Raw genomic sequence first — 27,601 nt, forward strand, 5'->3', positions numbered from 1 at the left:
ACCTGAGAGAGACTGGAGCACGGACACCCCAGCGCCCTCGCTCCTCGGGTGTGCGCCTGCCCTGCTTCCTAGAGTCTCCCTAGAGGCTGGAGCTCTGGTTATCTGCCGCGGCAGCTGGCATAGCGGCTACCCTTTTTAATCTATCCTCCCTTCTCTGTATCATCCCCCATCACATTTCCTTGAACTTCCCAGATTAGGAAGTCTCAGAGTAGTCTTCTGGGGGATTCTAAACTAAGCCAACAGCTAATACTCCTGAGCCCTCCCTAGGACCAGGCCAGCTCCAAGCACACGTGATCTCATTTAATCTTGGCAACAACCTCAGGGGTGGGTATGACTGTTATCCCCATTTCAAGGGCAAGGAGACCGAAGCACAGAGAGGCAGGCTGAATAATGCCCCCCCCAAAGTTGTCCACATCCTCACCCCTTGCACCAGTGAATATGTTACCTCACGTGGCAAGAGGGACTTTGCAGACGTGATTGAGTTAAGGATCATGAGATGGAGCTACCCACCTGGATTGTTTGGGTGGGCCCATTGTGATCATAAGAGTTCTTACAAGAAGGAAGCAGGAGAGTCTGAGTCGGAGGAGGCGGGATGACGGGAAGGGAGGTTGGAGCACTGTGAGAAGGGGCCGCTGGCTGAGCTAAAGGAATGCAGGCATGTCTAGAAGGTGGAAAAAGCAAGGGGATGGATTATCCCCGAGAGCCTAGAGGAATGTGGCCATGCCAAGTCACATGAGCTTTCTGACTTGCAGAACTGTGAGGTAATACATTTGCGTTCTCTTAAGCTGCCAAGTTTGTAGAAATTCGTTACATCAGCCGCAGTAAATGAAGCCAGTTGGCAGCTGCATGACTTCTTTATGACCTCACCTGGAAAGTCGCACGTCACTCCTGTCCTACGCTATTGTCAAAGCAGTCCCAAGCCAGCCCAGATTCCAGGGAGGGGTCGTGGTCCCATGCTCTCCGTGGAAGGAGCGACACAGACTTTGCAGCCATTTTAATAGCTTAACAGCCTCGTGATCAACCTGTATTGTTATGTCCACCTCTCAGATGAGGAGTCGGCTCAGAGAGATCTAGTAACTTGCCTGAGATCACTCAGCTAGAAAGTGGCTGAGCCGGAATTCAAACCCAGAGTCCATACTGTGAAGTGTTTCCAATTCGTTCTTTGAACCCAGTGTGTTCAGAGTCCTCTGTTTCCAGAACCCAGACCGTTGACACCTATCACTTCCTCGATTGCTTCCGTGCTAGCTGGGTCCGGCCAGGCGCTGATGACGCACGGCTCTGTGTAGTTCAGACACACCAGCTTCAATTCCACATGTATTTTAGGAAAACGAACACCACAGAATAAAGACTTAAGAGAGCTGGAAGCATGTAATAAACAGAAGTTGAATCCCTGGTTCCAGACCCCAGAATAAATGGAGCAGACAGAACAGGAAGTGAAGATAAACCTGATGGCCTCCAGGCGAGGAAAGAGGATTGCGGGAAGTCTGAAGCTGGAGGGACACATCACAAAAATGACCCATCCAAAGGCATTTGTTAGGAAAAATCTAGCAGAAATAGAAAGTTCAACACAGGGGCTTAACAGACTCCAGGCAGCTGATGGATGAAAAGTGAGCTGCAGTGTCAGCTCAGAGAACTTCCTGGAGACCTGAAATGGTCTGGAAGCAGTGGTGAGGAGCATGGGCGCCACCCACCTGCCTCTAGTCGCACTGGCCAAGAGCCGTGGGAGAGAAAACAGCCGCCTCTTGAGAGGGCTGCAGGGAAGGGACGCCCCAGGGGCGAGTAGGTCTACCTTGGAGCAAAGAGATGGCGAAAGAGGTGCTGTTGGTGGGAGCCCGAGTTTCTGGGAGCACAGAGGAAAGCTTTCCGGAACTGTGATAAGAGGTGGGATTTGTGAACAGGAATATGGGCATTAGAGTGTAGAAGGGTGACCAAGGCTTCTGGAACCCCTTGTGATTACCAGAAATTGGGGTGAAGGTCAGAGTTGGTTCAGAATTGTGGAGAGTGGTGGTGAGGCTGTGGGTGCGGCGGGAGGGAGGGGTCAGAGGTTCCTGTCGATGGAGGGTGACAGAGGTGTGCAGGGCACACCTGGCCATCCCCCAGCCCTTCAGTTTGCTGGGGTCATCTTGTCCTGTAAGTTTTAATTATAATTGCAAATGCATTTGCCAGTTGACTTGGTCTCTGGACATTTATTCCACAGATATACTTGCACAAGTATGAGCTTGGAAACCATTCATGTGTCCGTACACAGGGGACTGGTTGTATGAACTATGACACGTTCTTACAGTGGAACCCTATGCAGCATTGAGAAGCTGTGCACCATGTGAAAGAAAATTCTGGGATGTAATAAGGGGAAAAGAGTAAGCCGTAGAACTGTATGTATTATATATAGACCCTCAATGTGGCTTCTGAGCCCTCAGGGCTCAGTCCCTCGTAGTCATGTACCTCCCAGTGGTCCCCCCATTCTGACCCTATCCCTCCACGGTAGGGATCTGGGCAGCCTTCTGCCTTTTGGGCTCATCCTTGGGTTGATCAGAACCACTCCTCCTCTAGATTTATCCCTCAAAGCTGGACCCCACTATTACTTTTTGACAAAGGCAACCTGGTTCTGGGGTCTCCCATCATCAACTGGAAGATCATCCTGGAGCCAGTCCCCCAAACTTTCTAGTGTGTCAATAAGTCAATGACACCCTGAATAAGTCCATTCCTGCTTGGATTAACTAGAATGGACTCTCTTATCTGCAACCCAGAACCCTTACTGATGGAGCAATAAAAGGGGTCGGCAGCCAGGAGCACAGCTCAGATCATGCCGCATTGCTGGTGCAGAAGGGACATGGCCGCCAAGTCTGCACGCCATGCTCCCTTGGCCTGGGCAGCCACAGCTCAGTGTTCCAGTGCTGGACCCTGTCTACACCAGTGCTTCTGCTCCCTACACAAGGATTCATTGTCCTGCTTCTTTGTGTCACTAGCTCTCAATCTGAAGTCCAGAGAGGGCAGGTCACATTGCCTGAACCCAGAGCATATGTCTATTTCCTAACTCAGTGGAGGCTGGGAAAGTGGACATCAGAACCTTGGGCTTCCTTTAGGAAGGATGAGCTCAGTCACTGCCAAAACCCACACGGTGCCCATTCCTCCAAACACAGGAAAGAGTTTCAGATGTCAGGCAGCTAAAAATCCCAACAGGTATACACCATACCATGTATGGTTTGGTATGGATCTTTCTAGAGCTCTCAAAAATATGTTTACATAGGACTGTTTTGTTATTTGTTTCTCTCCAATTAATGGTATGTTTTGGGATCTCTCTACATCTGTAATATACCTTATTAATTTTTTAAAAAAGATTTTATTTATTTGAGAGAGAGTGTGAGCATGCAGGTGGAAGGGCAGAAGGAGAGGGAAAGAGAGAATCTCAAGCAGACTCCCCACTGAGTTTGGAGCCCAACACGGGGCTCCATCTCACGACCCTGAGATCATGACTTAAGCTGAAATCAAGAGTCAGATGCTTAACCGACTGAGCCAGCCAGGCGTCCCCATACCTTATTAATTTTAATGACTTTCTATTGTTTTATAGTAAAAATTTACTGCTGTTTATTTACTCACTGTTATCAGCATTTAATTTGTTTCTGATCCTCTGCAATTAAGAGCAATACTTCAGCAAACATCCCGGTACCTATATTTTGTCCACATGTGCGACTATTTCTGTTGGATAGACTGTTTGAATTTGGAATTTCTGGGTACAAAGGGCTCATATGTGATGTGTTTTAGTAAATACTGTCATCCCAGAGAGTTTATCGGTTTACTTTCTCTAACAGCGTTTGGATGAGCCTCTTTTCCCAGTGCTGGACATAATTCATATTTCACCTGTTATTGCCCACCTGCGTGTGAACATTGGTACCTCAACATTTTTTGGAAAGATTTATGTATGTATGTATTTATTTAGAGAGAATGCAAGCAGGGGGAGGGGTAGAGGGAGAGGGACAGTGAATCTCAAGCAGACTTCAAGCTGAGTGCCAACAGCCCGATATGGGGCTCAGTCCCAGGACCCTGAGATCATGACCTGAGCTGAAAGCAAGGATTGGATGCTTAACCAACTGCGCCACCTCAGCACCCCCTCGACATTGTTTTAAATTGCATTTCTATCAGTAGTAAAGCTGCGTATCTTTTCCTAAGTTTATTGGTCCTTTGAGGATGGCTGTCCTTGGGGAATTGCTTATTCATGTGTTTTGCCCTATTAAAAAATTGTGCTGTTTTCCTTTTTCCTATTGGTTTTCAGGATTTTTGTTCATTTATTTATTTGAGAGAGTGAGAAACAGCAACAGAGATCGCACGAACTGGGAGGAGGGGGAGAAGCAGGCTCCCCGCTGAACAGGGAGCCCAACGTGGGGCTCGATCCCAGGACTCTGGGATCATGACCTGAGCCAAAGGCAGATGCTTCCCTGACTGAGCCACCCAGGCGCTGCATATTAGGGCGTTTTAAGCATTTGCCTGGTAAGTATTATCCTTGTTAATACTAGTGAGTTGGCACACCAACGGGGCAATGCTGGTGAGTGGTCACCAGGGGGCAGAGCTGCCCTCAGCCAAGAAGGAGATTTCCGCTAGGTCTTGGGAGGGATGTTCAAGGGATCTCCTTGAGGGAGGACTTGCTTTGACTCCTTATATCCTTTGTGTCTTCCCTTTGAGAGAGTTCTGGTTAACTAAGGGGACATCAGTGGAGATGACCACTGTCACGTTTTCTGGGCCTCATCCAGGGGCAGTATGGCATGGTGGTTAAGAATACGGCCTTTAGCATCAGACAGACTTGGGTCCAAATCCTACCTCTTCCCCTTGTGAGCTGTGTGGCTGGGAAGTGACCTGGCTTCTTTGAGCCCTCATTCCTGCCTGTGTGCCGTGGGGATGAAAACTCTTACTTTGTATTAAATAGACTACTCGGCACAGGAGCTCACACATTGACTCATTACATATGTGTTGAGCACTTACTATATACCAGGCACTGTCCTAGACTCCGGGCATACAACAGTGAACGAAACAGAAATCCCAGCCCTCAAGGAGCTTTTTTTAAAAGATTTTATTTATTTATTTATTTGACAGAGAGGCAGCGAGAGAGGGAACACAAGCAGGGGGAGTGGGAGAGGGAGAAGTAGGCTTCCCGCCGAGCAGGGAGCCCGATGCGGGACTCGATCCCAGAACGCTGGGATCATGACCTGAGCCGAAGGCTTAACGACAGAGCCACCCAAGCGCCCCGAGGAGCTGACATTTGGGGGAAGGAGATAATCAGCCAACATAGGGCAGCAGAGAGTAAGTCAGACAGCGAGGAGTGCTCTGGAGAGAAATAAACCAGGGAAGTGGGAAACAGGGAGCTGGGTGCACATAGAGTGGTCAGGGAAGGCCTCTGAAAAGGTGACATCTGAATAAGAACCTGAATGTGGTGAGGGAGGAAGCCTTGTGGGTACCTTGGGAAGAGTGTTTGGAGCAGAAAGAAAGCAAGTGCAGAGGCCCTGAGGCAAGACTGTGGCCTATTTACAGAACAGGAGAGAGGCCAGTGTGGCTGGGGGTTGGGGCAGTGGGTGGGGAGAGAAGTAGGATGAAAGCAGCGATGGGGCCACATTGTGGACCGGTGAGGGGCCACTGTGGGGACTTTGGCTTTTATTCTGAGTGAGATGGGAGCCATGGGAGGCTTTTGAGCAGGGGAGGACATAGCTGACTTGGTGTTCATAGGACTCCTCTGGCTGGCTGTGTGTGAGGAACAGACTTGGGAGGGTGAGGGCAGGAGCGGAGAGCCCCTTGAGGAGGCAGCTGAGGTGGTCCCAGCGGGAGATGGTGCTGGGGCTGGCAGAGCCCTTGAGAAGTTGGTGGATTCTGGGGAGATCTGAAAGCTGAGCCACGGGTTTTATGCGTTCCTTTTAAAAATGAGTTTCCTTTTCCTCCTGACCATCCCACCTCAGGCTCCTGAAGTAGGTTTTTCCTTCCCATCTCCTGCCTGGGCCCTCAGATGGGCCCAGACATATGGGATCAGACTTCTGACTGACGCTTCAGCCAGGACCCGACTTCAGAGCCTTTGTGCCATCTGGAGAAATCGCTGACTCTCTCTGGGCCTCTCTTTCCCATCGATATAGTAGGATGCGGAGCATCCGGCAGGCTTTCCTTGTGTTTGCCCACTCTGGGGACCACTAGCCCGAGCGAAGGGCAGGAGTCTTGGGCCAGGGATATAGGCAAAGAGGAGGCGATAACGGAACATTGAACAGTTGTAAACTGAGCAGGACTGTGCCAGCCCCGCCCTGGGTCAGCTGCCGGTCACTTGGGCATGGCCCGCAGCAGGGGGACAGAAGGCTGGACCATCTCCCCTCAGGGCAGAGGCTCCAGGCAGGACACGCCACCTGGCTCCCTCTGGGAGGCCCAGGGGTTGTCACGGGCTGTTCTCTGCTGATTAAGTTCCCTTCAGGAGGAAGGACTTCTGGAGAATTTGAGGAATCACGACTCAACACCTGGGTGTTCCCCATGGCTGGGCTGAGCCCTGGATGGGGGCCCTGCTCATAGGGAGCGGCTGGGGGCCGAGGTGGGGTGGGCATTTCTTAGGGGTCTCTCCAGCCTTCAAGGCCTGACTGGCCCCGCTTCCGACTCCCCAGAACCTACATACTTGACAAATACTCGTTGTGTCAGATCCAGGGATGGAGTTTCTCTCTACTGAGTGATTATGTCCAAAAGGGAAGCTGCGAGGCAAGGTGGCTTTGACTGAGACCAGTCAAATCCTCACTCTACTTCTGTTAGCTCTGTGACTGAAGTAAGGCACTCCACTTCTCTGATCCTCTCAATTTCCTTATTTGTGAAATAGAGCAACAACTATATTCCCCCTTAGGGCTGCTGCGAAGGTCAAGTGGACACTGTTTTGAGTGCCTGGAAAATAGTAGGGGGAGGGGTTAGGGCGCGGTTGCTGGAAATGATGAAGAGATGAAGATAGGGAATGAGGATACAGTCCAGGGAGTGATAATAGTCCTGGAGGGTCACGGAGTGCTAGGATAGGCAGACGCTGCTCCAGGGGCCTTCAAAATCCACTCATCTGCTCCTCACAGCCCTCTGCGCAGGAACACTGTTAACGTTAGCCCCACTTTCCAGATGAGGAGACTGAGCCCCGGAAGCTGCATAGTGTAGTCGCTGACACCCTTGATTCAGATCCAGCTCTGCTGTTTACATTGCAGGAGCTTTGCCAAGCCTTTCAAGCTTCCAGGGCCTCAGCCTCCTGATCCAGAAAATGGGTAGAAACAACCTCTGACTCATAAGGTTGCTGTGAGATTGAATAAGTTGCCTTTGTAAAGTACACAGAACAGTCCCTGGTCCACAGTAAGTGCTTAATACACGTTTAAAAGAAAACTCGTTGCTCACTGAAGTAAAGTTCTCAGACACCAATCTGAGCGGCCGTGCAGGGCTGCCTCTGCAAGGGAGAGCAGCAGCGGCTGGATTCTGGACATAGCTCTTATTTTGCTTTTCTTTTTTTTTTTTTTTCCAATCAGAAAAGCAAGGACAGATGCCTGGATGCGTGGGAAAGGAGTACAAAGGGATGGCAAATATCTTGAAACTGTGAAGCAGGCTAGCGTTCTCCCCTACGCAGGGAGTCAGGCACAGGATAAGGCAGGAGCGGGGTATTTGGTCTGGCAATCGCCAGGTGCAGGAAGGGGGTGTTGAGGGTTACATTTTGTCCTAGCTCCTAACTTATGCCCTGCCCCTGGGGATCATGGGATCCTGCTCCTACCAGGCCATTGTGTTCAACAGCCCGAGAACAGGAACGCTGCTGACATTTCGGCTGCTGCCACAGTCACCCCTTAGGGTTTACAATATACTTTCTTTCTTTCTTTTTTTTTTTTTTTAAAGATTTTATTTCTTTATTCGACAGAGATAGAGACAGCCAGCGAGAGAGGGAACACAAGCAGGGGGAGTGGGAGAGGAAGAAGCAGGCTCACAGCAGAAGAGCCTGATGTGGGGGCTCGATCCCATAACGCCAGGATCACGCCCTGAGCCGAAGGCAGACGCTTAACCACTGTGCCACCCAGGCGCCCCTACAATATACTTTCTAAGACTAACTCCACAAAACTGCCAGAGATGTGGGTAACTTGCCCAGAGTCACACAGTTGTGTGATTATGGGTGAAGTGGGTGCTAGAATCTGAGACTGGCTCTAGAATATTCCGTTAATCACTTGATGTTGCCTTTCAAGCACTAAATGAGGGCGTTTGGGGATCTGGAGGAGGCATCCAACCTGCTCCCAGGAGGTCAGGAAACTTCCTGGAGGAGGTGATGTCTGAATTCACTGTTGAAAAATGAATGGGCAGGGGGAGAACAGTATCTCCCTGACCCCCAACCTCCCACCCCCCAAAAAGGGGAAGGAAGGAGCTTAGGGGAAGGAAGGAGCTTAGGGGAAAGAAAGAAGTAAAAACATGCATATTCCTGTGGTATGTCTTGGTTTATGGAGTTCAATGGATTGATCAGCAAAAGAGGAAAAGATGGGGATGGGGAGGGGGACAAGGGATAGATCAGGAGGAGTTGTATAAATAAATCTATTTGCACATCACAGATTGTTTTCTTAGACCAAATTCCTGAAAGTAGAATAGCTGGGTCACATTTTAATTATTGATACATGGTATAAAACCAACCCTCAAAAGGACGTGTCAGCATAGCCTGCTATGAAGTGCATATGAGAGTGTCCATTTCTGAATGTCTTTGCCCACAATGAGTATTATTGTTTTCAGATGTTGTGGTGATTTTACATCATTAAAGTTTCCAAGGGGAGGATATTCCATTCCCTTCCAGTGGAAGGGACAGTGACTGAGGAAGAGGGACCTGGAGGGATGTGTAGGAAAGGTGCCAGGTGGGGACAGATGGGAGGTAGGAGGAAGTGATACCAGTTCATGGGTTCAACATATGGATGGATGCCAAGTGACTATTAGTTTTGAGATGCTTCCAATGGGGCAGAAATCCCAATTGGAAAACAAGACCCCCTGAGACAGTCCCCATCCTCTTTCCCTCCAGTGACTGGAAACTCACTACCTCTCCTCCTGACTTGCCTGTTACACTATCTGGTTCCTTACTCACTTTTCTGTTATCGTCTGTGTTAGTTTCCTAGGGCTATCATGACAAGTTACTATAGACCTCATGGGATCAAGCAGCAGAAGTTTATTCTCTCCCAGTCCCAGAGGCAGAAGTTGAAATCAAGGTGTGGGCGGGGCTGGCTCTCTCTGAAGGCTGTAGGAGAGGATGGCTCCTTGCCCCTTCCAGCTGTGGCCCCTGGGGTTCCTTGGCTCATGACCATCACTGGTCTCTGCCTCCACCTCCATTTTCATATGGCCTCTCCTCTTTGTCTGTGTCTCTCTTCTTGTCTCTTACAAGGATACTTGTCACTGGATTTAGGGCCCACCTGGATAATCCAGGATAATCTCGAGATTTAATTTAATTATATGTGCAAAGACCCTTTTCCAGATAGGGTCACATTCACGGTTTGCAGGTGGACATATCTTTTTGGGGGCCACCATTCCACCCACCACACCATCATCAGCTGCATCAGAAGCCATGTGTTAAACACACTTGCTTTTCTCACCATTCACCAGCCATGCAGGCTTCATCTGTTTTCTCCAAATAGTCCGTGTTCCTTCCCTCCTCTGGGTCTTTATGCATACTGTTCCCTCTGCCTGGATGTCCTTTTCCCCTGAAGTCATTGTTACAGGTTGAGTTTTCCAGAAGCAGACCCTGAGATGGAGTTTGGGCGGGGGAGGTGTTATGAGTTGAATTGTGCCCCCCTCACAAAAAGATATGTTGAAGTCCTAGCCCCCAGTTGCTCAGAATGTGACCTTATCTGGAAACAGGGTCCCTGCAGATATAATTAGTTAAGATGAGGTCGTACTGGAGTAAGGGAGTGGGCCTCCAATCCAATATGACCGGTGTCCTTCTGAGAAGATGGCCATGTGAAGACCGAGGATCGAAGTGATGCATCTACAAGCCAAGGAAGGCCAAAGGTGGCTGGTAGGACCCAGAGGCTGGAAGAGGTGAGGAAGGATTCCCCTAAGCATTTCTGGGGGAGCGTGACCCTGCTGACACCTTGATTTCAGACTTGTGGCCTCCAGTACAGCGAGGGAATGCATTTCTGTTGTTTTAAGCCACCCAGTTGGTGGCACTTTGTTATGACAGCCCTGAGAAACTAATACAGAGGTGGGAGGTTGTTAGAAATTGATGCCTGTGGAAGGAAGGTGGAGGAAGCAGGACGGGGCAGAGGGAGAAGTTAAGCAGCGATGGCAGGCCTGACAAAGCTTCAGCCAATTTAGCAGGGAGCTCAGGAGAGAGCATTGCCCCTCAGCCTTGTCCCACATCAGTGCACAATGGCCAGGCCTTGCTCAGTCCCCAGATACAGGCTGCCCTGGGAAGGGTGTGTCCTTGGGGGAGGTGGCAGCTGGAGGCCGTCTGCTGAGGCACTCCCCATGGATGGTGGCAAGGCCCTCCTGGAAGATGTCTGTCCATCCCATCTCTGTGTCTGTCAGTTACACAGTTAGAAGCACAGATTTGGGGACTGGAAGCAGGGCTGTTCCAGGAATCCCCCCTCCCCTTCTTTGGTGCTCAATACTTCTTTCTCTCCCCACCACCCAGCCTCTCTCCTAGGCTCCTGGGCAATGCCAGTGGACTCCCAACTGACCATCACATTTGTTCCATCCCAACTGGTGGAAGGAGATAGTGTCACTTGGCTGTTTAGGGCTTGGCTGAGTGTGGGCTCCTGTCCTTCAGCTGGTTTTGAAGAGGGAGCATGGAGATGGCCCAGCAGGTCCTAACCTTCCATGTGATCTCAGAGGGCCTGACCCTTGGCCCTGCCTACATGGGCTGGAAAACAGTGAGGCCAGTTGGGTCCTTGTACATTGTTGTGCTCAACCTCACAGGCGTGGGCCCCTATACCCTATGGAAGATCGTGGTGGACATGAGCCATCTGATGTGGAATGTCTACTAGCCTGTGCTCAGTGAGTCCAACTGTCCCCTCCCCAGCAACCAGAGGGCTCTTCCCAGCCTCTAGTCTGATCACGCCCCTTCCCTTTTCAAAACTCTTCCATGGCCCCCTAGTGACCCAAAGACAATATGTGTATTTGCTGGGATATTTGGCTGCCGTGACACAGATTCAAACTAACAGGGACTTAAAATATACAGGCTTGCTCCCCCACCCGCTCTCACTTGGCAGTACAGGTATAATAATTTTAGAGTAGATATAAACTGCACTATAGCATCAGAGGCCCAGCTCCTTCTAAATCCTACCCCACTCTTAAGGAGCAGCCCTTGTCTGCATGGATCAAAATGGCTGACCACTCTGTTCCCATTCCAGTCTGGAAATGGGAAAAAAGAGAGGGGGAAGTCCCTTTCCTTTAAGAACATGAATCAGAGATTATGCCCATCACTTCTACTCACATCCCATTGGCCGGAAGTTAGTCACATGGCCACACATTGCTGCCAGGGAGGTTGGGAAATGTAGTTCTTATTCTGGGAGGCCATGTGCCTAGCTAAAAATTGGGATACTATTATTATGGAAAAAAGGGAAACAGATATTGGAGGAAACTAGCCATCTCTTCCAAGGTAGGGTTGGAAAATAGAAACTTTTTTTTTAAAGATTTATTTATTTATTTTAGAGAAAGAGCAGGAGATGGGGCAGAGAGAGGAGAGAGAATCTCAAGCAGACACACCGCTGAGCATAGAGCATGATGGGGGAGTTGATCTCACAACCCTGAGATCATGACCTGAGTGGAAACCAAGAGCTGGACACTTAACGAACTGAGCCACTCAGGTGTGCCTCTAGAAACTTCTTTGTTAGGAAAAAGCACAGATTGAAAATTATGGCCCTCCTTTGTCCTTGTCTTGATTTTAATGTAAAGGAAACAATGAAGGCCAGGAATCTTGTATAGAGCTGGAGAAGAAGCTGCTTTCCTGGATGGACAGATTCTATATTTGTGCAGATGGGGCCAGGAAAGGCCTCACTCTGAGTTCATAAGGACCAAATTCAGAGACCTTGGGTCAGCTGATCCTAGTAGAAGCAAATCATCTGCCTTGCCTTCCTCTGAGGGGATTTCCTTGTTTTCCCTGTAAAGAGATGCAAACTCTTTTGCCTGTATATTATTATTTTTTAAATTGTGGTAAGATACATATAACATGGAATATACTATCTGAACTATTTTTAAGGGCATAGTTCAGCATGTAGTTCAAGTATATTCACATTGTTGTGTGACCATCACCATCGTCCAGTACCCATTAAACATGAATTCCCCATTCTCCCTGCCCCCAGGCCCTGGTAACCACCATTCTACTTTCTGTTGCTATGAATTCAACTACTTTAGGAACCCCCACTCCCCCCTCCAAATGGAATCATACAGTAATTCTCCTTTTGTAACTAGCTTACTTCACTTATCATACTGTCCTCAGAGTTCATCCATGTTGTAGCCTGTGTCAGACTCTCCTTCCTCTTTAAGACTCAGTAATATTCCATCCTGTGGATTTTTTTTTTTAAAGATTTTATTTCTTTATTTGACAGAGAGAGAGAGAGAGAGACAGCCAGCGAGAGAGGGAACACAAGCAGGGAGAGTAGGAGAGGGAGAAGCAAGGTCCCAGTGGAGGAGCCTGATGCAGGGCTCGATCCCAGAACGCCGGGATCACGCCCTGAGCCGAAGGCAAACGCTTAACGACTGTGCCACCCATGCCCCTCCCCCCCATCCTGTGGAGAGACCACATTTAGTTTGTCCATTCATCCAGCGGTGGACTGGAGTTGCTTCTACCTTTTGGCTATTGTGAATAATGCTGCTGCTGTGAATATTCTTGCCCATTTAAGAAACCAACCTAGACCACCTGTGGACACTCCCTACGTGACCTTGAATTTGGGGACTCCAGATTACTTGGAATCACGTGACAGATCTGCAGCATGGCAGGAAATAGTTCATGGAATTTATGCTGGTTCTTCAAGAGCTGTAAATGGCATCACCAATATATTTCCTTCCCTCTTCAGGTCCTTTATTCTATCACTCATTTAGATAAACTCTTCAAAGCATTTCACACTTTCGTTTCCCCAACAGACAGGTTGGTCTTTAGAGGAGAGAAGTGATTAGTGAAGTGTGGTTCCTTCTGTAGTGAGCTCCCAGGTCATTGGTCTGGCACACAAGCCCCACCATTCTGTCCACCCTCCTCTTGCCCCATTTGCTCTGCCCAGACTCTACCTCTCTATCTTCCCGTCACACCTGCTTACTTGTTCTTTCCCGGACAGTCCATGTTCTTTCTCACCTCTAGGACTTGGGCCAGGCTCTGCCTCCTCCACTGGACTATGAGCCCCACAAAGGCATGGACCGGGCTGGCTTGGTCCCTGCTGTGCTACTCAGAAAATACCAGTTAAATGAAGTAACGGATGATGGGAGGGTAGATGGATATATGGATGGGCAGAAGGATGAATTAATGGTGGTTCCTTGATCCAGAGGATATGTTCAATCTTCTTCTTTGCTTGCACAGGCCACAGTGACTTTTTTTCCCAGAGATAATTTTTTAAAATTAGCTCATATTTTGGGTGCTTGCTGTTCCTTTCAGATCTCAGTTCAGGTGGCTCTCCCCTACAAAGCCTTTCTGACTCCATGTCCCTGGGTTAGATGCCTCTCCAGAGCTCCAAAGTTCCCACTCCCCTCACTACTCTGGGTCATCCCTATCTGAGAACTGTAAGCCCCATGAAGGCAGGGCCGGGGCTGTCTTGGTCATCGCTGGGTCTCCACACTGCCCTACACTGGACTGGATATTGGATAGGTGCTCAAGGGATGAATATTAGATGAATAAATTAGTGAAAGGAAGGATAGATGGCCTGGGTCCTCTCACTGGCTACTTATCCCTTTGTTTCCCTTCACCGGTTCCCTCCAGGAAGCCTGCCCTGATCTCAATCTCATAATTTTTTAATCTCTACCCCCCCCCCCCCGATATAAGTTTGTTGAGGATGGGATCAACTCTCTTTTTGCCAGTGCATCCCCTCCAGGAGGCCCTTCTGAGCCCCAGGCAGGGTCAGGTGCCCTCTCTGCATTCCCCCAGTCCTTTGGGCTCCTCCATTCCAGCCCTACTCACTTTGGGTTCTACCTGTCTGTGGATGGGTCTGTCTTCCCCTCTGGACCTTGAGCCCCAGGAGGGCAGGGCTGGGGATTTGTTGGTCATTACTGTGACCCTAATAATACTCAGCACAGGATGTGACCCAGAGCAGATGCCCAGTGCTTGTTAAATAAATGATAAATGGAACAAACAACATTATCCATTGACTAATACTTTGCATAACATTTGGTATTTGTTTGCGTCATTGACTCTGCATACACGATTGACCCTTGAACAGCATGGGTTTGAACCACGCAGGTCCACTTATACATGGAATTTTTTCAATATAGTACAGCACTATAGATGTATTTTCTCTTTCTTATCTTCTCCTCCTCCTCCTCTTCTTCCACCTCCTCTTCCTCCTCTTTCTCCTCCTCCTCCTCTTTTTTAAGTAGGCTCCATGCCCAGCATGGAGCCCAGCATAGGGCTTGAACCTACAATCCTGAGATCAAGACCTGAGCCAAGATGAAGAGTAGGACACTTAAGTGACTGAGTCACCCAGGCACTCCAGTCTTTCATATGATTTTCTTTTTTTTTTTTTTTTTTAAAGATTTTATTTATTTATTTGACAGAGATAGAGACAGCCAGCGAGAGAGGGAACACAAGCAGGGGGAGAGGGAGAGGAAGAAGCAGGCTCATAGCAGAAGAGCCTGATGTGGGGCTCGATCCCATAACGCCAGGATCACGCCCTGAGCCGAAGGCAGACGCTTAACCGCTGTGCCACCCAGGCGCCCCGTCATATGATTTTCTTAATAACATTTTCTTTTCTCTAGCTTACTTTACTGTAAAAATACAGTATATAATACATATAACATACACAATATGGGTTAATCAACTTTATGTTATTGGTAAGGCTTCATTCCACAGTAGGTTGTTAGTAGTTAAGTTTTTGGGGAGCCAGAAGTTACGTGTGGATTTTTGACTGTGTGGGGGCCTGATGCCCCTAACTCCCGATTGTTCAAGGGTCAACTGTATTGGAAAAAAGCAGCACATATGTGTCTGAGAAAACAACTCATTCAGTCTGAGGATAGCATGAACTAGGTGATCACTGGAGTCAGGTGCAGAACATCCCCTTCCCCTCCCCCTCCCCCAGGCTGTAGCCCAAGGGCAAAGACCATGGGTACATCAGTGGGCAGTCACTGTCTGCAGGATTCTGGGCTAAGGGTGTCACATACATGAACTTATGTCATCCTCACAACAGCCCTATGAAGCTGGCATTGTTGCCAGCCCACTTTTGAAGAAAACTGTCCCAGGGGGACAGGTCAGTGTGGGTGAGTCAGGCAGTGGCTTTGCTGGATTCTGTATCCATCCCCCCTTCACAGAGAAGCTGGCCCACCCACCATCACAGCCCCCAACTTGGCTCCTCTGGGAGCTGCAGGACTCCATTACCCTGAGCTGCTAGTCCCCAAGCAGTGATGCCACCTTCCAGTGGTTACATTGACGAGCCTGCGTTGGGCAGTGAGCAGTCCCTGGAGCAGTGGGAGCTGACCATCCACCCGTCGAATATGTGCTGGGTACTGACATAGACCATAGCCCCTTCCCTCAAAGAATGTAAAGACAAGTGTGTCCTGGACCGATATGGGTCCTTACCGGTGAGAGGCCAGGAACCCCGCCATCACCAGCCTCACTGATCCCCTGCCCCTAGTGTCATATGTGAGTGCCCATCTCATACCTCTTGCCTCCTTCAGGGTCACTCCCCAAACACCCACCTTGCCGGGCAGGTTGGGCTGTGGGGTGCCAGACCCAGGGACACATGGAGGGGTTATAAAGGTAGCAACAGCTGTAGATGCCCATGTCTTTCTAAAGCATAAAGTGGATCCCGGCCCTCTCCTCCTCAAATCCCTTCCATGGCTCCCTAGTGTCCCCAGGAGGAAGTCAAGCCTCCTCAGCTTGGGCTACAAGGCTCTGCTACCTCTCAGAGCCTCATTTCTCATTATTCCTTATGTCCTGCCAGCAGTTTCTCTAGCACACCATGATCTGGTTGATCCCCAGGCTTTTGCACATGCTGCTCCCTCTTTCTGGCAGGTCCTCTCCCCTGCTATTCTCATCCTTTGCCTAATAACTCCTCCTTACTCTTCAGGTTCTGGCTCAGGCATCCTTTTCTCCAGGAAGCCCTCCCTTCCTCAGCCTGGGTCAGGCACCCCACCCCACTCAGCCTACCCTAGGTCATTGCTATAAGGGAAAACCTAAGACAGTGCCTGGCACATGGCAAGTGCTCAAGAAACGTTTTCTGAAAAGATGGATAAATCTATTTATTCTCAGATATGTGTCTGCCTCTCTCACGGGCAGAGATGGTGCTATGTTAATATTGGTTCATTTGTCCACTCCACATATAAGGACGAAACATCGAATATGTGCTGGGTACTGACATAGACCATAGCCTCTTGCCTCAAAGAATGTAAAGACAAGTGCTGAGCCCACTGACCCAGAGAGGGGAGGTGAGTTTCCCAGGATCACACAGCAAGTGAGAGCCCAGGGAAGGGACCAGGTTGAGGGTGAAGGACAGGTCCCGGCAGAGACCCCGGGTCCCTTGTTGTGGCTCTCTTTGGGAATTTATTTTGGCTGCTACAAACAGTCCAGACATGCCCACAGTAACCACCACTGATGTCAGCTTCATAGCTGGTTCAACCTCACCCTCTCCTGCTCTACTGCGTGCAGCCCTCCGGGCCAGTACTCACTGATGATCAGTGGTAACTCAGGGCCTCCTGGACAGCAGGGTTTTTTGGCCACCATCCACCTGGGCACAGCTAAAGTCTACACCTGTGAGGCCACCAACCTTGCCACAGGCAACTGCAGTGCTACAAACACACTGATTGTCATCCCTGGTGAGAGGGGAGTCTGGAGGGAACTTGGGGAGCCTTGGGAGACCACTAACTCCTACCCCAGGTCATTCCACAGAGACGGAAGGAGTTTGGTGGGAGGGGATTCTCATGGTCATAGAGAAAGTAAAGGGCTGTGACCACAGGCCTTCCTCCTCAGCCCTTGAGTTCCTGAATTTCATCCTTCGTCTTAGGAAAATGCCCTGAATCTCTGGACCTTGAGTTTCTGTCCCTCAAGGTTTTAGCTCCAGCCCATAGGTGATTAATATCACCTCCTGATCAATCAGACCCCATTCTTTTATTCATTCACTTATTTATTAAGTACTTAAAATGTTCCAAACACTGTTCTAGGCACCAGAGATACAGAGATAAGCAAGGAGTGATGTGCCCCCTGCCTTCCTGAAGCTTAAAGTCGAAAAGGAGAGTGAGATGATTAAAAGATTGTCACACGTGACATTTAGACTGAGACCAACAAGATGAGCAGGAGATGGGTTATTGAAGAGTAAATGGGAGGGAAAGAAAGACTGGCTTATGCAAAGGCCCTGTGGCAAGGAGAACTTTGGGGTGTTGCAGGAACAGAAAGAATGCCAGGCTGGGGCATAGTAAACAAGGAGAAGATAGCAAGGCATGGGGTTGGAACAGTTAGCCAGGAGCCAAGGATGGCCCTTAGCCAAGAGAAAGACATGGTCCAGACGTTGTCTTCGGAAAAGATCATGTTGCTACCATGCGGGCAGAAGGTTGGATAGAGGCAGGAGGAGATTAGGAGGACAGTTAGGAAGCTGTAGCTATCATTACAGTATTTGTGTGTGTTATCTTTTAAAAATTTTTATGAGGTGATGGTGTAATTATTTTATTAGAAGGGCATGGAGGCAGGATTTAGTCCCGGTAACTCATCAGCTAGTGGAGGAGTCGATTCGATCTCAGTCCGATGCCAGATTCTGCATACATAGGACTACAGCACCGTTGTTTGACAGAAATATAATGCAAGACACACAGGACTTTAAAATTTCTAGTAGCCACAAAAATATAACAGGTGAAATTAATTTTAATAATTGTATAAGCCAATATATTTAAAATATTTCTACATGAAGTTAATATAAAACTTATAGGTTGCATTCTCTTTGTCTATGTTTGAGAAATCTGCCATGTGTTTTACATTCCTGGCACATCTTAATTTGGATCAGCCAGGCTTCAGGTCCTCAGTAGGCATGTATGGCTCGTGGCTACTTACTGGACAGAGAGGGTCTAGACTAGCTGATGCTATGGAGACTGAATAGAAGGGTGTGGGCTTCCAAGGCCAGGGAGAAGAGGGTTTCAGGAAGGAGGCGAGAGGTCTACACAGAGGAGATTCAGGATTGCAGAGGTCACTGAATGTGGCAGTGTAGACGAGCCTCATTATCTCACTGCCATTGCCCCCTTGCTACGTGTCCCTGACAGAATACAAGCCTCAGCCCAGCATCCTGGCTGACAAGGTCGCGTCCGTGGAGAACACGGCCTCTGTAACCTGACTTGTGTCCCTCCAAAGAGATTTGCAGCCATCAGATGGCTCAAAGGCAGCGATGTCCTTGCTAATATGGGCCGAGGGGAGCTGTCTCCAGACCACAGGGTCTGACCTTCTAGAACATTACACAGAATGGCACTGGGCTCTACCAGTGTGAGGCCAGCCATTCTGCCACCTCCAGCCTCATCAGGACCCTCCCTCCAAACATGACCTGTGTCTCTTCCTCTTTTTGCCTGCCTTGAAAGCGTCTTAGGGAGGGAATGGGGGAAGTCCAAGTTGTAATAATAGTGTGCCTGTATTAACTGCTTTAATCCTCACCTACAACCTGTGAGGTAGGTAGGTACTGTGATTATCCCCATTTCACAGATGAAAACGGGAGAATGTACTAGAAGGTCACAGAAGCTAGGTGGAAACCAAGGAATTCTGGGCTTCGCTTGCTTCTATGGGGCTTTCATTACAAGGGGTGGAAGGACGGCCCCTCCAGCTCACACATTCCACCCAGCGAGCAACCCTGGGAGAAAGAGCATCCATCTCTGAAGGGTCTGAAGTCCCAAGGCTCACTCTCATTGGCTCACTTTGGGTCATGTGCCCACCCCTGAACCAATCACTGTGGAGGGAGATACTGTGTTCTCATTGGACAGTCACAAGTCATGTGTCTGCCCATGGCCTGTGGGAATGGAGGAGGGGTGGTTCCCAAAGGAACCCTGTTTGGGGTGGGGGGATTGAATGCTGGCCAGGCAAAATCTGCGGGTGGCCTCTTAGCTGGGCCCAGCCTGGGGGAGGTGTGGGGTTCGGTCTTTCTTTATAGACAAGGGTCATGGGTTGGAGCAGCGCCACCTGCTCAGGGTCAGTCTCAGAGCTCGGTGACTCTTAGCGCCATGCTCATCCCCAGGCCACTGCGTACCTTGCCTCTTGCCGCTGGCATGGGGATGGGGGCAGGGTTAGTTAATGTTCAGATTTCATGCTCTCCATATCCAAGCCTCTTCTCCCACTTTAAGAAGGATTATATATTTACATCAATTAATTAGATTACGTCAGGAGCCCATACCTATTACTGACCACATACCAAACACACACACAGTGCAGTGAGTGCAAACAATCCTGTGAGGTGGCTGCTCCCTTCCCTGATTTTCACAGATGGTGAATAGGCCCAGAGCTAATACCTGCAATTGCTGGGATTTGGGGCCCAAGCCATCTGACTCCGAAATCGGGGTTCTTAACCCTCATGCTACAGCATCTCCAATGATGCCTGTGTAAGGCCCAGAGGTCCTGCAAACTTCCCTCTCTCCCTTCCTTCCTTTTTCATTTCCTTCCTTCTCTCACACTGTTCCTCTTCCTTCCCTCCTTCCTTCCATCTCTCAAGTGTCACTGAGCCCTTCCCTCTATGGACACAAAGAGGATCATCCTTTGCATCCACTTCCACAGTCCCCTAGCTCCGTGGCCCCAAATGCATAATTCCGCAATTTCTTGCAAAGTTGCTCTTGTATGTGTTTGGAAGTCCCAGCTGTGACCGTGGGGTCTCCCTCTTCTGACTCCAGCTCTTGCCTGTGTCCACTGGGCTGTCACCATCTCCCACTCCCCCCCCCCCCAGGCCTGCTGTGCCTCGGGATGCCCCACTGGGAGCTGCCTCTGCCCTCACAGCAACTTGGCAAAAACCCTCAAGGGGCCCAGATGTCACCCCCTGAGGCCCTGCTGGCCAGAACAAGCCAGATTCGCTGCAGAGGTGGAGTCAGGGCCTGCTCTCATTCTGTGTGGTTGTCTGGGCACCAGGATTGTGCAGTTGGCTTCAAAGAATACTGCATGGAAAGAGGCCATGCAGCTCCTACCTGTGGCCCCATCACCCCAGGTGCTCAAGAAGCAGCTGAGAGCCAGGGCTCCAGATGCTACCACATCCTTTGCTTGTCCTCCTCCCACCCCTTCGCACCACATCCCTGTGCATGCCCCCTCCTCCTCCCCAAGTGCTTGTGTCAGTCACGTGACACCAGCTTGTGCTTCATCAGACTTTCAAGGGGCTCTTTGAGTGCTGGTTGGGCTTCCCCCATGGCTGTACTTCCTCAGACCTCCCCTTTGCTGAGCCATGTATTGAGCGCTGAGTGTCTGGGGCTGGCCCAAGCCCTGTTCCCACTGTTCAGGAATATGGTTTTGGTCATGGAAACACAGAAGCACAGAAGAGGGTCACCTAACTGTCTAGGGACACCCTGGGAAAGCTTTCTGGAGGAAGAAACAGCTCAGCAGCTAGTGGAAGGGCTGATAGGAACTGGGCAGGTTGAGGGGAGGGGAGCAAGGACCTGGGTGGAGAGGGCCATGTATGCCAGACACAAAGGCATGACCCAGCACAGGGTCAGAGAAGGGGAAGTAGCATGTCAGGCTGAAGTGAAGTCTGTATGTGGGGAAGTATCAGGAGGTGGGAGGAGGAGAAAACGAATTTGACTTTCAGATGGGGACTAAGACTATGGGCTCTGGATTCCAACTCCTTTAGACCAAATTCTGGTTTCTCTCCTCAGTTGTATGACCTTGTAAAAGTGACTTAACCCCCTTTTTTATTAGTTTTCTTCATCTATAAAATGGGGCTATCAGTACTTTACTTTAGAAGTAGGTACTAATTAATTGCACCGAAACCCGTAAGATACCTAGGAATAAACCTAACCAAAGAAGTAAAAGATCTGTACTCTGACGACTATAGAACACTTATGAAAGAGATTGAGGGAGACACAAAGAAATGGAAAAACATTCCATGCTCATGGATTGGAAGAACAAATATTGTTAAAATGTCTATGCTGGCCAAAGCAAGCTACACATTTAGTGTAATCTCTATCATAATACCATCAGCATTTTTCATAGAGCCGGAACAAACAATTCTAAAATGCATATGGAACCAGAAAAGACCCTGAAGAGCTGAAGTAATGTTGAAAAAGAAAACTAAAGCTGGAGGCATCACAATTCTGGGCTTCAAGCTGAATTACAAAGCTGTAATCATCAAGACAGCATGGCACAAAAATGGCACAGAGATAAGTGAAACAGAATAGAGAACCCAGAAATGGACCCTCGACTCTATGGTCAACTAATACCCAATGGAAAAAAAGACAGTCTCTTCAACAAATGGTGCTGGGAAAATTGGACAGCCACATGCAGAAGAATGAAACTGGACCACTTTATTACACCACACACAAAAATAAATTCAAAATGGTTAAAAGACATAAATGTGAGATAGGAATAGATCAAAATCCTAGAGGAGAACACAGGCAGCAACCTCTTTGATCTCGGTCATGGCAACTTCTTTCTAGACATGTCTCCAGAGGCAAGGGAAACAAAAGCAAAAATGAGCTATTGGGACTTCATCGGGATAAAAAGGTTCTGCATAGCAAAAGAATCAATAAAACTAAAAGGCAACCTATGGGATGGGAGAAGATATTCGCAAATAACATCAGATAAGGGGCTAGTATCCAAAATCTATAAAGAACTTCTAAAACTCAACACCAAAAACCCCAGAAAATCCAGTCAAGAAATGGGCAGAAGACATGAACAGACATTTCTCCAAAGAAGGATACAAATGGCCAACAGATACATGGAAAAAAATGCTCAACATCACTTAGTATCAGGGAAATACAAATCAAAACCACAATGAGATACCACCTCACATCTGTCAGAATGGCTTAAATTAACAAGACAGGAAACAAAAGATGTTGGCGACGCTGTGGAGAAAGGGGAGCCCTCTTACACTGTTGGTGGGAATGCAAGCTGGTACAACCTCTCTGGAAAACAGTGTGGAGGTTCCTCGAAAAGTTAAAAATGAAACTACCCTACAACCCAGGAATTGCACTATTAGGTATTCATCCAAAAGATTAAAAAATAGTGATTCAAAGGGGCACACGCACCCCAATGTTTATAGCAGCAATGTCCACAATAGCCAAAATATGGAAAGAGTTCAGATGTCCATCAACAGATGAATGGATAAAGAAGATGCGATTTTATATATTATATATATGGTAGAATATTAGCCATCAAAAAGAATGAAATCTTGCATTTGCAATGATGTGGATCAACTAGAGGGTATTATGCTAAACAAAATAAGTTAGTCGGAGAAGGACAACTACCATATGATTTCATTCATACGTGGAATTTGAGAAACAAAACAGATGAACATGGGGAAATGAAGGAAAAATAAAATAAGATAAAAATAGGGAGGTAAACCATAAGAGACTCTTTAGGGAAAAATTGAGGGTTGTTGGAGGAAAGGTGGGTGGGGAGATGGGGTAACTGGGTGATGGGCATTAAGAAGGGCACTTGATGTAATGAGAACTGGGTGTTATATGCAACGAATGAATCACTAAATTCTACCCCTGAAACTAATCATACACTATATGTTAACTAAATTGAATTTTTAAAAAATTCCTTTCTGGGTGTGTGGAAGCTGGTGGTGAGAAGGGAGGCAGAGGCCTGTTTGCAGAGACCTTGAATACCAGGCTGAAAACTTGACTTCTCCCACAGGGAGTCAGTGAGTGCCATCTCCAGCGCCCCTCGCTTGCTCTAGGTCTGGGGCATGGAGATGGTAAGGTTGAATGAGGAACAAGGGAATGGACTTCCCTATTCGTGTGTGTGTGTGTGGCGGGGAGGGAGGAGGGGATGGGCATTAATGGTGGAAAGGCTGGTGTGAGTCATAATGTGGAGGCCTCCAACACTGGATCAAAGACTTGGGATTTTATCCCTTTGTCATGGGGAGGCAGGGAACAACTGTACCCCTAATTCTGCACCCCTTTCTTCATGGCAGATGAAAATCCTCTCCCTCTTTCTTCCCTTCCAGATCAGGGTGGCTGTGTTTTCTCACCTGAGAAGGTAAGTCAGGTGCTGGTTATTGCCGATAGGGTCAGCAGGCGCACTGGAACTGGTCTTGGGGTGGGGTGCGGAATGAAGGAAGTGTGGAAGGAAGAGCTTGGAAGCTGCCGAAATGCCTCTGGAGATAAACCCCTTCACCTTCCTGTACTCTGCCCTGCAGAAGAAGCTCAGTGCTGGGCTGGAGGACCCAGGGGTTCCAGATGTGGGCGGCATGAGCAGGGGGCCCACTGGCTGGTCCAAGGGCAAGTTACATGAAGAATGAGAGCTTTGAAGGGGTTGGGGAAGGTCACTGCAGAAAGTCAGGGGAAATCGAGGCAGCTCCTTTTCAGCCTGCCCCAGCCCTGGCCATTCACTTAGAATGCACGCCCCGGACGGTGTGAATGTGACTCCATTGGAAGGTCAGCTCCATGGGAGCAGAGCCTTGTCTGTTTTGTCTGCTGTTGGGTCCACAGTGCCTGGAACAATGCCTAACCCATGGTAGATTCCTGATATATGCTTGTTCACCAGTTGAACGAGTGGATAGATATTCTTAGGACTGCAGGGAGGACCAGTGCATAGGCTTTCAAAGCAAAAGGACTGGATTGGGAAGATGTATCACCATCCAACACTGAGGGCTTTTATCTGGCGGGGTTCTCCCAGCATTGTTTGTGGCTCTTCCGTCCTCTTGGCCTTGGGCTTCTAGGCTCAATCCGTGAAGGCTAAGATGTGGGGAGGGGTAGCATAACATAGAAGCTGAATCACTAGGTTATATGCCTGAAACTAATGTCACATTGTTTGTCAGCCTAACTCAAAAAAATTCTGAAAAATGCACCCCCATTTTCACTTATGAAACTGTGCAAGTTGGTGGTGGTGTTTTTATTCCTTTGTTTTTTGTTTTTGCTTTTCTTGTATTGTTGGCTTGTCACTGTCTCTCAGTGGTGGTGTTTTCAAAGATAATACCCAGGGCGGTTGAGTATGAGGTCATTTCAAACACTGAGTTGTAACCTTGGTAGTGGACAATTTGACATGTGTAACAAAAAGCCTTGAAATTCGACCCACTCATGTATTCCAATCATAGATGTATGCAAAGTCAGAGCTACAAAGATGGACATTGTAGCTTTCTTTCCTTTTTTAAAAAAATGGAGGTATAGGGGCGCCTGGGTGGCACAGCGGTTAAGCGTCTGCCTTCGGCTCAGGGCGTGATCCCGGCGTTATGGGATCGAGCCCCACATCAGGCTCTTCTGCTATGAGCCTGCTTCTTCCTCTCCCACTCCCCCTGCTTGTGTTCCCTCTCTCGCTGGCTGTCTCTCTGTCAAATAAATAAATAAAATCTTTTAAAAAAAATGGAGGTATAATCGACATGGAACGTTGTATTAGTGTTGGGGTGTGCAATACAATGATTTCACCTATGTATATAGAGGGTGCAAAATGATTACCACCGTAAGGTTAGTCAGCATTCACGACCTGACGGAGTTACGAATTCTTTCTTTTATGATGCAAATTTTTGAGATCTACTCTAACAACTTTCAAATATACAGTTCAGTCAGTATTAGTAACCATGGTATAGCTTCCTTCCTTAATATAAAAATAATCAGAGCTAAGGAGAGCATTCAGAAGTCCAACAGTATGGTGCTAGCTACTATGTGTCTATATCTGCAGCCATGAGAGAAGTTACTGAAGAATGCTTCATGACATGGAAAGATGTACCGTGTCTGTTTTATTCCTCATCTTTTATCACGCTTGTGAACATCTTTTATCATGGTCGTGAACATCTTTTAATGTAAATAAATATTGTGCTCTAATTTTACCTCTCAGACTTGCAAAATGTCCCATTGAATGGATTTACCACAGTGTATTTCGAGAATACTCTATTTAGGCTGCTCCCCCACCTTTTTGTCCTCTTTCCATAAACAATGCATCCACGATTTGCCCAGAGGCAAATATTTTCATATATCTACAATGATTACCTTAAGATAGGGGGCGCCTGGGTAGCGCAGTCGTTGGGCGGCTGCCTTCGGCTCAGGGCGTGATCCTGGCATTCCGGGATCGAGTCCTACATCAGGCTCCTCCACTGGGAGCCTGCTTCTTCCTCTCCCACTCGCCTGCTTGTGTTCCCTCTCTCACTGGCTGTCTCTCTGTTACATAAATAAATAAAATCTTTAAAAAAATGATTACCTTAAGATAAATCCAAGAGGAATTGTGAGGTCAAAGAGAATGCACATCGTCATGTCCTTTGACACATCCCGCCCAGAAAACTGCTCCCATATACACTCATCCTCACCAGCGCTAGCTGCCGTTCATTTAAAAATTCTCAACCAGAACTAGGATGATCGGTAGGGGAACAAAGGGATAAAGAAGGGGGGGGTAATCAGAAGGGGGAATGAAACATGAGAGACTATGGACTATGAGAAACAAACTGAAGACTTCAGAGGGGAGGGGGGTGGGGGACTGGGATAGGCTGGTGATGGGCAGTAAGGAGGGCACGTATTGCATGGTGCAGTGGGTGTTATGTGCAACTAATAAATCATCAAACTTTACATCAGAAACCAGGGATGTACTGTATGGTGACTAACAAAATATAATAACAAAATCATTAATAATAAAAAAAAATTCTCAACCACTGGTTTTCAAACTCACTTTGTCCTTTGTTGTCTCCCTTACTGGTCAGGTGATACATGCTTGTCGACCCTCTCTGCCCCTCCACCCACTTGTCAAGCAGACCTCAAAAACCAAGGATCAAGGTGACTCGAGTGTCCCTTCTGCAGGTTGCTTCCTCATCCACCCCTAGACCTTTGGACCCCAGCTGTGGAAACTGCTTGCCAGGCAGAATCTGAGGCCAGAGGAAGCCACCTTTTCCTGTCCTCTTGTTATCACTTGTTCTGATAAAATCACGTCTGTGACCTTCGAGGCTGTTTGATGCCAACACCATACCAGGCTGCAGGTGCCTAACAAAAATTAACCCAGAGACCAGGCTCATGCGAGTGGCCTTTAACTCCCCCTGTGGCCAACACCACATGCCTCAGGTGGCACAGAGGACCTCTGGGACACATGGAGGCTGCCCGCCTGTCCAAGGGCACACGGCCACATTCCTCATCAACAAAAGCAGTATCACACTGCTCTTTCTGGCTGGATAGCTGGGTCATTGCAGGGTCTGCAGGAATCTGCAGAGCTTTGAGACCCCAGCCTGGTGCTGGTGGACCCTGCCCCAAACCTCAGGCCCTCTGCCCAGGTTCAGCTCCAATACCCTGGGCACTCCTCACCCTCACTGGGCAGTCTGCGCACAGAGCAGCAGGACTGATGGGCTCTCTTTGAAGATGAGGAAAATACAAGGACCTAGCAGTAGGGAGGGACTTCTCAGACACGCTTGCTCTTCCTCTAGACCCAGACTCCAGTTGGAAGAAGGCAGAAAGACAACTAGATCATCAGGCCATCATGAAAACATGGCGGTCTCTTGGAGGGTCTCTGTGGAGGTGGTGGGCTTTGGAAATGGCTATCTTGCAGGTAACCGCTCCATGCTCACAATTTTCTGGTTTTCTTCCCCCCACACCTTTGCATCTTGGGAGAACAGCCCTTCATCGTTCAAGTGCTCATGGCCCTGAACTCAAAGTCTTCTCTCACTTCTCCCAGACGCTCGCTCCCTGCCTCATATCAGCCAGCAAATCTTATTGGCCTCAGGATCTCAGACTTCACATTCCCAGTTTCCTCCACTTTGGTTCAAGTCACTGACCCCTCTTGCCTGGACTGTTGCCATCACCTCCTCACAGCCTTGCTCCTGCCTTGCCGGGGGTTGCTGCATGTAGCTGTACATACAGCTGGGAGCACTGTGGGTGTTACCTGATGCAGGGCAGCTCAGTCCTGGGAGCTGAGCAATGTGGCGACTCGACCTTTGGACTCCAAAATCCATTCACCGTGCAGCCAGAATGAGCACTTCGGAGCATAAGGCACACATCGTGTTACCCCTTAGCTCAAGTCCTCCAGTGGTTCCCTAACTCGCTCAAAACACAATCTTTACGATGGTACAAGAGCGGGCAGGAATTGCTCCCAACCAGGGCTAATACTGCCCCCTAGTGGATATTTGGCAACGTGCGGGGGGGCGTTCATTCTTTGGATGCCTGGAGGGAGCTTCTCCTGTAGTGGAGGGCCAGACGTGCTAAACTACTTGCAATGCGTAGGAGAGTCCCACATGATGAATAATTGTTATTATTATTATTATTATTATTAATAATAATAATGATTCTTACCGCAGTTGCCAATAGTACCTGTGTGATGTGCCTCCCTTACCTCTCTAACCTTAGCTCCTACCTCTATTCTTTTCATTCACTCAACTGCAGCCACACTGATCTTTCTGTTGTTCCTTTA

General features: G+C 48.6%; 1 protein-coding gene across 1 annotated transcript in view; it reads left to right on the top strand.

Annotated features, from left to right (window-relative positions):
- LOC109490397 overlaps positions 1-27,601 on the top strand; it is a 63,419-nt gene that overhangs the window by 22,992 nt on the left and 12,826 nt on the right. The window contains exon 6 of the mRNA XM_034639006.1: positions 23,232-23,263. Coding sequence (XP_034494897.1) covers positions 23,232-23,263 — 32 coding nt within the window. The remainder of the gene's footprint in view (positions 1-23,231; positions 23,264-27,601) is intronic.

This window comes from Ailuropoda melanoleuca, chromosome 12, assembly GCF_002007445.2.
Source record: "Ailuropoda melanoleuca isolate Jingjing chromosome 12, ASM200744v2, whole genome shotgun sequence".
Taxonomy (NCBI): Eukaryota; Metazoa; Chordata; class Mammalia; order Carnivora; family Ursidae; genus Ailuropoda; species Ailuropoda melanoleuca.